Genomic DNA, 12,163 nt, shown 5'->3' on the forward strand with positions numbered 1-12,163 from the left:
CATAAATCTATGAAACTATGTATCTGCACAAGAATGTCGGGAAATTTACTTCTATACATTATGACAAGTCATATACGAGTTATGACTTCTATTCCTAAAAGGTAAGTACAGTAAAGGGCCATAAAGTTTGCACATCGGAATTTCGGCTTCGTAGAGCGTTGTCTCTTTCATTCTCGTTGCCTCCAATATTCTCTTTCTAAATACCGATGTGCAAACTTTATGGCCCTTTACTGTACCCATGTACCTAAGATGGACTAATTATTACCTACCTAACCCTTATATTATACCTAAGAAGTGATGTACCTGACATGTAAAATTATATTTTTATCAATAAAGAATTGAATTGAATTGAATTGATGTAAAAAGTAATGAAATAAATGTATTTGTACAAACTAGAAAGTTTCAGACCTCGTTGTGTTTTTTAAGCCCTATTTGACTGCAAACCAAGTGCACGAGTAATTCAATAGCATTGAATCGTTTATTCCGTCTATGTCCTATATCTTTCCGAGAACGAATTCGTGGTGTTAGACACGACTTTGATATGCGTCCGACGTTACAAGAGACGCGTGCCGCGAACGCAAATTGCTGCAGGTTTTATCCGAGACCCCGGCTGCTAACAAACGAGGCGCTGTCTGCCTCGGACATCAATGCTTATCGAAATGCACGACGCAAGTTACAAGCGGATACATCTTTGATTCCTTCGCTAGCGGTTCTCCGGTCTGGTTTCTTTGATCGATCCCTCGTGAATTGTGACAAATGATCGTTGATCCTTCACCAAGAGTTGACTTTACTGACATCATCTTGATTTTCATCGGGCTCAGTTTACAGTGTCCTTTTTAGTCATTGTATAAAGGGTCCGCAGTACCGACGAACTTTTTTTTCCTTAGCTCGTTATAGTGTCCCATTGCTGGGCAAAGGCCTTTCCCCTTGATCTCCACAACTCCCGTTGTTGTGCTTTTTACGGCCAGTTACTGATTAAGGTGTCTAAGTCGTCCCGCCATCTCCGTCTGCGCCTGCGCGCCTGCCCCGGCCGTCCGCGCTTTTTTGGACATAACTTAATATGATTAAATGACAACTCTCAAAAGTGGGTAACGTTCATTTTATCATTAATTGGAAGTTGTACTACAATTGATACTTTGATAAGTTTGATTGAGTATTGAATGACGCAAAAAGTGACTAATGAAATAGGCGCGTTCAGATCAAAATTTTATGTTATCAATGCAACTGTACTATTATCAAGAATGAAGAGTTAGAGAGAATGAGAGAGAGAGAGAGAGAGAGAGAGAGAGAGAGAGAGAGAGATAGAGATCGTGTAATCTCCGATGTCAGATTAACTTGCATGTGATACTGAGCATCAACAATTGTATCACTCGTATGTCGCATATGCATATAAATTGTTAACGCGACTACTTAAGTTGTAGGTGGTCGCGTCTAGACCTCTTCAAGGCAAAAAAAAACTGATTCCGCTTGCTTAAGGTATCTTGGTACGCAAGACGTTTTTATAATTGCACCCAGGCCTGCCCTGAATATCTTCCACAACGATGCTATCAGAGGAGGAATAAGCTGTGTTAATTGAACCGGATATTTAAGCTGATAAATCGCTTGAGTTCCAAAACATGACGAGATCAATAGTTTACAAATTTCGAAAGTTCGTGATAGAAACCTACCGTTATTAAAGATTAGGGGAATAGTACAGGTATCAAGGTAAAATGTGTCGAGGGGTGACACCGTAGGATGATAGTGCCTAGTACCACCCGGCACCGACAAGGAACATGAAAATTAGTATCCGTAAAGGGAATAGTGACAACAATATAACTCCTTAAGGCAATTTGCGCCAGCCATGGAAAATATAAATTCCATGTCTAGATGACTTCAAGGTTATGTGACTTGTATAACTACGACTATGAGGAAAACATCTTTTATATTGTTCATAAGATTATAAAGTAGGTGTATGAGCACATATCACTGACGCAAATGGAGAGACAACTATCGGAAATGGCTATGTCGTACAAGGAGTAAAACGCTGTTACGTTCATTGACCAGTTACAAATACGATTGATTGAATTAAGCTTATTCAATAGACTGTGCAACATGAGATCATACTATTTTGGTAGGCTTTAAAGCATATTAAGCGCCACTTGCACCATCCCACTAACCCGGGGCTAACCGGTTAAACCGTTAAACCAGTCTCAAATTGTACTGGTAACCATGGTAATTCCAGGCTTAACCGGTTACCCCGGGTTAGTGAATGGTGCAAATGACCCTAAAAGAGTTATAGTAAAATTAATATTCTGGTGGTTAGAAAAAACGGAAGTCGTATGTCGACGATATAAAAGGAAAAATTAAAGTTAAATTCAGCTGGTTTAAACGGTTAACGCGATTCTAATATGGTTTCTGAGAAACCACTTCAGAAAGACATATTTCGAGGCATTTCTATGAAAATATATACTTACGAAATAAACGAAATAATGGGGTCATAATCATAAACAATAAGTGTGTAATGTAACGAATTAGATGACGGATTGTGCAGACTGATGATGAAAGCGTATCAAGATGAAGTATAATTACAAATTTTCGAAGTAGTTACGAATTATGTATTATTGCGTGAAGAGTTCAATAAAGCACAAAATTACTTCCTTTGAGTATTTCCGATGAAGATTGCATGGTAGAGTAGTTTTTAGCTCGCGTCAGACGTGACGAGGTGTTTTGTGGTCGCCGCCGTTCGTGTGAAACGCGAGACGAAAAAAGATCACACGCGAGTCTAACAATCTTTGGAAATCTCAACTAACTATAAGAAACCATACTATAAATCAAATACCAGTAGTTGTAAAACTAAGGCACCCCTTACATTGCATATATTTTTCATAATTTTATTTATTAGTAAGGTATCTTGGGTCAATCTACCGAGTCTAGAACTCTAGATCATGCTTTAATTTAATTACTAACACACGTATTTATGCAAAATATCACTGAATGATATTTAATTTAATTTTTTATGGAACAAGGGAATGTATCATTGTATATAATATAGGCGTCTAGGAGTAAGTATTACTATTAAGATTTTATTCGAGTAAAAACTTGAATAATAAATATAAATAAAATAACCTAGTAAACAACTCATCTTCTGAAACGTGAAAACGTTTGTAGCTCGTTTGATCTACAGTATCTAAGAGTTTCTAGTCGCTCTCATTGTTCCAGATATCTGTTTGTCTCACGCCGGACGCCACACGAGGACGTGTAAAGTGTTCGAAGAAAGTTACAACTCTTGAACAATTCAACAGCGTCAAACGCTTTCCGAGGAGGTTGGTGTTAGCGTCTTTAAGTGAATCGCGTCCGTAGTAGAATTATCGTAATCAGTATCTCAACTTTAGACGTACTTGTGGCAAATGGCAAGAGCCGCGTTCGCGGAACCACGTCCTTATTATAATTTGGAATTATAAGGTATATATATTTAGTTCAGTATAGAGCGATATTCCGCTAAGAGACCAATTAGAATGGACACTATATCAGAAAGACGTCATTGAGGTATAATTCTGATGTCAGTGGACTTCGATTTGGCCTGTAAAACCAACATTTAAGACGAAACAGGAGCTGAGTTTTAAATATTTTAGGTAAATATACCCGTCTCGCTAACGGAAGCGGCACCTAAAAGTAGTGCGATAAGGACAAGGCGAAAAATCCTGCGTAAAAGTCTCAAAAATCGAGGTTTCGTACTCCTCTGTTTCCTCCTCTTTTTTAGTTAAGTTTTAACCAATCGTAACCAAATATGGAAATCTAAATGATTATGAAATTATCTGTGTCGGACCGTTTTGCTTTTTTGGCTAATTGATATCAGTTTTGAATGCCACGCCTCTCATTGCGGCATAGTCAATTAGGCCATTTTGGCCATTTTTGAAGGGCTCTAGCGCCTTAAAAAACAAAAATATCAAAAAAAGCAAAACGGTCCGACACAGATATTGACAATATTACTTAATCTGTGTTGAAAAAATCATTGCTCTAGCTTCAAAAACCACGGAGGAAAACGAGGAGTACGTTTGTATGGAGAAATGACCACTCCCGTTGGCTCTTACACCAACCCAGCAGCACCGTTACCCTGAGCTACAAACTGCGGCTTCGAGCAATGACAAGATAGGATTCGGAGATCACCAGCCCAGTTTAGGACATGTCCTACACTACAGTAAGAGTACATCGGGGTAAATAGCAGATTAGAGGGCGTATCTATGCCATAGGAATAGGACTAATAAACTCTGAAACAAGTCTATAGAGTTGTGTGTGGGTGACAGCGATCATTGTATCGAGATGACAGTTCGCTGCCCCAATATTACAGGGTTCTATGTTTCACTTTTATCGAACTGAAATTTGAACATTGTCATAGTGACGTCGAATTTCAACTATCTTGAAAATGTAACATAACCTATGCGGAGTGAAATTTGGACAAAATTCAATATTGTTTTAAATAAAAAAAACACCATTCTTTTTTAAAATAACTAGTAGTTCGCCCCGAACTGAGAACTCGCAGTTAACCAAAAATTATTATAGAGCGATTGACTTTGTTGCACCTACTTAGGTATCGTATAGTGGGTCATAAAATATAGTGTAGTAAATGAAGCAAGTTGTTGTATGGAGACCCATGCATTAATTTCTCAGTCGATGAAATTTAGCTTGGTTATTGTATAGTATGAGCCGAGACTAACATTATAAATATCCAAAAAAAAAACACTCCTAAGTTAGGTAAAAACACAAATCTGATTATATATTGAACCGAGTAATTCCTCAGTCCAAAATTATTTTACAAAATAAGTTTTTAGTAGTTATCAGTATGTGATACTAGAAAAAAATCTAAAAGTTTTGTCAAACATGAGAATATTTTTTTATGATACTTCCTTTTTTTGACGCTCATTTTCATCGGAAAATTGCTCTGTGATTTTTTTCTTCTTATATGATCTTAGAATATAATTTGGCGTAGTGGGTAAAAAATCCAAAAAAAATGCGTATCGAAATGTATGTATTATAGAACTATTAAAAACTGAGTGGAAAATTTTTAGATTTTTATTTTGTAGGTATAAAACGGCAATAAAATGGCATTCCAGTGAAAAAATTAGACTGAGCAATTTTCCGGTCCAAGACACGCCAAAAAATTTTCTTTTATTAATACTGGTATTTCTGCTGGGGTATTTTTTTGATATTTCATATATTGTTGCAATACGTTACATGAATATGTCTGGTGAAGAAAGTTTGAACGGAGCATTTTTCCGTAAAAAGATATTAACGATTTAAGACTTTAGGTATTTACTTTAATTCTATTATTATTATTCTTTGGAAATTTATACAATACTTTTTATTTATTGATACTTTATCATACTGTAAAGTCTTTTCTGGCTGAGGAATTACTGCGGGGTCCACTGCCTTTATTTACTACACTAATAGTAGAAAATAAATGAGAGCACCACTTTCTACGTAACTGTCACATTTTTGACGTAAAATGCTTACACATGGCAACAATTTATTATGGACATTTTTGAGTTCCATTTTATTCAATTTCTACTATTTCATGTCGCACTATAGGCTGCAATGGATCAAAAATCGCCTGGATTTATTGCAAGGTCTGTGGAGCCCTTGACTGACAGATTTAAGCAAAGAGTAGTATGTATAATATATAGGACAAAGAGAGCCCTCTCGTGGAACTTTGCATCCATTTTGAAGTGCCATCTGTAATTCTTAACCAGAAATATCAACGTCAATATCAGGGGGGAGAGGCATAAATAGCGTCTAAGTATGTTGCGAACGTAAAAAACTTTGACTTTGAAGAAAGGCTTCAGGATATTTATTAATACACGAAAACAGATTAGATACTTTTAACTTGACTGTTGATGTAAATAAATTACCTATCATACACGGCTGGAATAACACACATTTGATCACAAAACACAATTACACGCAGCAGGTTGTGAATCTGCCCGCCATAATTTTTCTAAATTTTTTGGTAATAAAGTTCTCAGCAACTGTGATGGCGTATGAAAAATTTGTTTCTTTTAACATTGTAAAACTGAAAGTATTTTTATTTATCTGAATTATGTCGTAGTACAGACAATAAATGGGGTGTTTTAATAATAAAACTTCCGTGAGTGACCCGTATTAATATATTTAATAAATGGGGTGTTATAATATAATGAGTTTTATTTGACAAAGTTGTTTTTAGTGACAATCGCCTCCATGGCAACGATATCTATAAGTAATCTGTTCTAACAGATGTTTTTTTGTTTGATCCATGCCTTAGATACAAGACTTTTAAGACGTTCTGACGAATTAAGTGAAGCCATATTAAAAAAAAGTTTAGCGTTAAGTAATATAGATGTCGCTATTTTTTTCGAATAAAGTGCTTTATATACGACTGTCCCTCCCCTGGATTTAAGTCATCATAGAAATCATAGAGATTAAAATAAACTGTATCTGTGCTAAGCCGAAATATTTCCTGTCAAATGTCAAATACCTATATTATGTTTATATTATTTTATTTTTATCTTGCTAATTATTTCAAAAAGGTAAATTTAAAAACGATATTATAAAAGGGCAAACCGAGCACTTTCATTTGATACTAAATTCGACCATGTTTTTTGTAAATAAAATGACCAGAATAGCTAGGCCTCTCACAAACAGCTTTTTGGCCTTCTAAGCTCTTCTACCTCAATAACCACTTAATCGAGCCTGCTCATAATTTAATCACTAAAATATAATGCCCTCAACTACACGTTTAGCCAATTTCATTTAAATTAGAACAAATTTACTTAAGTTTTTGAGTATCAAACTATCTTCTGACAGTTCAGCTTAAAAACATCGAAATGCCGGGACGTGCCGCTAGCCAGCCGCGTGATCCAAGTCGAATGTAAGAACTTCGCTTCGCTTCGCTCGCTCGTTCGATTATGTTCTTATAATAATGTATATATCAAGGCTTAATGTAAAAAATAGTTTACTCCCATGCGAGATGCTTTACGGCAGTTCTGTGGTACTTTGTCCATCGCTGTCGAAAACACAGATGTCGACATTTTATTCAGCTCCGATTTTATTTTTCGAACCAAACTCTGTACATTTTTGGGACGAAAATTATTGCAATATACTCGCCTCTTTAGATTTGCCCAAAATCTTCTATAGGGCGAAGTTGCGGAACATTAGGTGGATTTGATGTCTTCGGTACGTATGGGATGTTTAACTCCGCCATTTTGCTAAGGGTTTTTTTTTAATAATGGCTTGAGGCTAAGTCTGGCCTAAACACTACATTTTCTCCTCTATGACTCGTATTTATGAAATCCCGCACTAATGGCAAACAACGGTAGCAGTAACAAAGGTAGCAAATGTAGCGGTCGGCGTTCACAGCTAAACCTGACTCAAAGAATACAGGCTTAGACATTCCGCGTCGACTGATGGCAAGCCATAGCAAAACTTTTCTAGGAAATTTTGTATGCTCAACATATTTCACGTTCTCATCGGTTGGACCATTGGTGTTCTCAAAATAGTAATTGCCTTGCCACTCGTTTCCATCTAACGTGAAATATGACTCGTCATCCATAACGCAAGTGACATTGTTTTTAGCGTAAAATATTTCTTTGACTAATTTACGCAGCCGTACTTTCTGAGTGATTTCTTGGTTTTCAGAGACAGTGGGCTTAACTTTTCTACATCGCTTATCGATGCCCATGTCTTTAAGATATTTTTTAACAGTTTTGCCGTCAGTTTTAAATTTTCTTCCGAGCTCTCTATAAGATTTTGCGACACGGCCGGCCGTAATTTTCTTTAATCGAGCTCTCTCAGAAACCTTGCTCAAGCTGGAATAGTTTCCAGAACCAGGCTTTCTAGCAGGGTTTCTTCAAGGCAAAGGACGCTAGAATATTGTAAATAGTGCTTCGACTCTCACCCATTTGCACAAAATGTTCCACCACCTTTGATTTCGGCCATAAGGGATGGCTACTATAGAAATTACATACTGTTTGACGACAGCGTTCTTGTTGATTTACCATAATTACAAAATTAAACACCCAATCTTTATGAGACTTACCAAACTGATTGACAGATTGATTGATACCAAATTGATTGACTTTACATTGACAACACATATTTTTTATTTAGATTTTTGTGTTTTTATATTTTATATATACAAACTTTGTCCAAATTTTACTCCGCATACGTTAGAACCCTGTAATATTGGGGCAGCGAGTTGTCTTCATGCTTTAGGAATGTACTGAAGTAGATAATAGCGATATTTATGGTACTGTGAAGTTAGGATACTGTTCTTGATGGTTATTGTGGTTTTTGGCCGTGAGAACTAGAGTCTAACATATGCAAACATGTTGTGGCGAGATATGCGAGAGTTTGCCCCGCTAGTTCACGCCTCTTACGTAAATAAAGGTCAACTTAGCGAGCAACATTCCAACTTTTCTGTTGCACTTTACGCTAGACTGACAATTATTTTAGTTACAAATTATGTAATGTGTAGTTTCGAAAGGCATTAAAATAAGTGCAACATTAATTATAGCGTAGAACCAAACAAAAGTGTAGGTACGTTCATTTATATAAAGTTGAAAGAACACAAGTTTGTGATATATGTTGAAATTAAAAGACAGTTAAATTGTGTAGGTAATTCGAAAATATTTTATCGCAAATATTTTATGAGTAAAGGAGCAGCCATATTTTGAACAATTTTACGGTTTACTCACTTGTTTTTAGTCACTCGCGCGACATGTTTCGGAAATTCGATGATTGAGGCAGTCATAGTATGTTTACAGAACTTAAAATGTGCAAGCGGTTGACTTTGGAAGTGTGGACAGGACACTACTCGATACCCACGTCTTTTTAAATAACTCGTTCAATCCTCAATGTCAACACTCTGTCACCCTGCTTCGTTGGTGTTACTGGCATCTTTGACCTCCGCTTTAGAATTTACAGTAATAGATTATTAAAGATTTTTTTTTAGATAACCTGCACTTCCTAGGCATAGAGTAGGTACGGGCACGTTTTTAAATGTATTTTGAGTCATATTTCAAAGCGTTGCACCACTAAATCAATAGTAATCTCATACATCTTCACGCTCACCGACGTTCGCCGGTTTCCGTATTCTGATGCCTGTGAAAACCAATATTATCGGCAGCTCGGGTATCGTAGAGAGTTCGAAATCTTTATACCTAGGTAATAAGATACCGTCTACTGCACCACAGTACCGTTAACAATCATATCAATTATTAGACATTATATATAGACAGTATGTCGATTTGTCAATGTTTGGTGGAATTAAACTGTACCTACGAAATAGTTTTGTTTTCATCACATTTGCTCAAAAAGGAACCTCCCTTTTACTTTTGGCCCGTTTTCATTCGCTAATATTGATGCTGATGAGCATACATCGGATTCTAGGGGGCAAATTGTATGACGGATAGGGATCCCGTCATACAATTTGCCCCCTAGAATCCGATGTATGCTGATGAGTGTAGGTACAAATGGGTATGATATTCACGGTTTAAATATCTACCTACTCATAGTTAAAAGTATTGTACCTAACTTAAAACATGTTTACCCCGTTCATGACAGTTAGAAGGGAAAGAGGACACTTAGATAAGACTACACAGTTATCCTTAAAAACGTATAACGATACATAATACTTAAATATCATCGTAAAAGACGAGGGCACAAGATATGTGTGTACATTCCGTTTGGAGAAATCATTTTCAGTAATCATTATTCATTGAATGTTAATTCTTTGCGCAAGTGTCGCCATGTGGGCAGCGCAATTTTTAACAATACGGCACTCATTTAAACTGTGACTAATGGTATCACTGATGAACTCCATTCAGAGTTCAATATCATAAAGTTAACGACAAAATTAGAGTATAAAAATAATACTTTTTAGACTTAGAATGTTAACTGTCTTTTGATATAAGTACCTACATAGGTATGCGTGATTCGCGGAAGTATGAAAACAATAGATTGACGTCATAAAGTGACATTTGACCCGCATGCGACTCACAAAGACAAAAAAGGATAATGACAGACGAGTCACGGCAAGGTGATCATAAACAGGTTAACTGCACTGTCTGCACGATGATCCTAGATACTGGGGTTTAAGATCACTTGTTAAATAAAATAAATGTTAATATTTTATGGAGATATATACTTGGTCAAGCAGATCTTGTCAGTAGAAAAAGGCGGCAAATTTGAAAAATATAGGCGCGAAGGGATATCGTCTCATAGAAAATTTGAATTTCGCGCCTTTTTCTACTGACAAGATTTGCTTGACCTCTCTATACATGTATTATTGAGGTTTCCTTGGGTTTGAATTAGGGAATATAGGGATCCCAGCTCCCTCATTTCTGATAAAGTAAAAAAAATATTAGTGCAAAGGAAAATGAAAAACAAATCTGACGACCGATCTGGCCTAGTGGGTAGTGACCCTGTCTGTGAAGCCGATGGTCCTGGGTTTGAATCCCGGTAAGGGCATTTATTTGTGTAATTAACACAGATATTTGTTCCTGAGTCATGGGTGTTTTCTATGTATTTAAGTATTGATTAATATGTATATATTTTATACATCGTTGTCCAAGTACACAAAAACAAGCCTTATTGAGCTTACTGTGGGAGTTAGTCAATTTGTGTAATAATGTCCTATAATATTTTATTATTTATTTATTAATCTCTGGGTCATAAGTAGTTTAGACAAACTGTGGGGAAACCTCTTGTGCTGCAATCAAAATCACGTATATTATGAAGAAGATTTAGGGATAATAATTATCTTTAAAGCCATCTGAGAACAACAACATTCTCTCAAAGGTAACACGGCGTTACGAAGAGCTGTTATAGGGTTGAAAGTTCAACAAGCCTTGGCAATTGGCTAATTACAGTAACCAAACAGACACGAGCTCGACATAATCTTACTACAGTGCAGTGTAAGTAAGCACACGACTCAGAATGTTCCCACGACCACACAAGGAAATGAAAGACAAAGACGAGATGTCGAAATTGTGCAAAATGCGACGTCCCGACTGGCAGGTGTCAGAGTCAAAATGATCGATGTGGTACGTTTCTGAGGAATATCAGAAACAAAAGTTAATGAAGCCATACTCGCTCGAATGAATCACGAACCTCACGAAATTTAACATCATTAAAGTTAATGAAAGGTGAATTGATGATCGCTCTAACCATGTGAAGTTTTTGACTTATGTTGACATTGTGATTACGGTGAGAGCGAACAGGGTCAAACTTAATAGATAAGACAATTATTGTGACCTTAACGCGGTTTATCGTAGGAAAAAATATGATATATTATGTTGTAAATTAAGATAGCTTATATTTGCATATTGTACAAACCGGCATATTACCTACCTACCGGCAGTATCTACGTAAGATATCGGTAGGTACTTAAATCTACTTGAACAACCCACATTTTATATTTGTTTTCGACGATTTTTTATAATGAAGTAATAATGTAGAATACATTACTGTTAAATTCAAAATCATTGAGTTTAATGATTATTTATAAAATGTTTACTGATGCTTTCGCTTGTAACTGTTGACCTACAAAAGCCATTAAGATCTTTAGCGATAATTTACTGAATGGCTAAGCGTAGCAGAATAGATTGTACTTAATTTATTACCTTTTCTCCAGCGAAATTTCAATCCACACGGCATTTTCACAAACACAAACTCACGAGAACATGTAACCTTTGTGACACGGCACTTTACATGAATGATTCAGTTTAACGTTTTTAGGATTGTCTCGAATATAGTATAGTTTTGTTTTATGGCAAGGAAGTCATTGATGTAGCAACAAAACAAATGACAACCATTTGGCCAATTAGAAACGAATTAAATCTGATGGTGTTGCTACTTCAAATTAAATCCTAAATTGATGGAATAATATTAATTAAATATTTAAATCAAAACTTAATTTTTAAATACAAAGAAGGTGGAAATATGTTTAGATAATTAAATATGATTTATTTCTATATGTTGGACTTACATATAAAAATTATTCCATGAATTTCATTAGTTACTGTTATTTTGATTGTGTTATCCCAGGGACAGTTAGGTTGAGATCATTTCCTGGTTGGCTTTTGCCCTGGATGGGCATCTTTTAATTTAGAAAGTGAAGCTAAATACATCACGCTCTGGTAGCATCGAT

The 12,163-nt window shown here is 36.0% G+C and overlaps 1 protein-coding gene across 8 annotated transcripts in view; it reads right to left on the minus strand.

Moving 5' to 3' along the window:
• LOC134797624 (centrosomal protein of 170 kDa protein B-like) overlaps positions 1 to 12,163 on the minus strand; it is a 55,490-nt gene that overhangs the window by 16,990 nt on the left and 26,337 nt on the right. Inside the window, exon 2 of one of the 8 annotated variants that reach the window (XM_063769947.1) lies at positions 11,637 to 11,703. The exons of the other annotated variants lie outside the window; for them this stretch is intronic. Coding sequence (XP_063626017.1) covers positions 11,637 to 11,670 — 34 coding nt within the window. The 5' untranslated portion in view covers positions 11,671 to 11,703. The remainder of the gene's footprint in view (positions 1 to 11,636; positions 11,704 to 12,163) is intronic. 8 annotated transcript variants of the gene reach the window in all.

The sequence above is a fragment of the Cydia splendana genome, chromosome 15 (genome assembly GCF_910591565.1).
Source record: "Cydia splendana chromosome 15, ilCydSple1.2, whole genome shotgun sequence".
NCBI lineage: Eukaryota > Metazoa > Arthropoda > Insecta > Lepidoptera > Tortricidae > Cydia > Cydia splendana.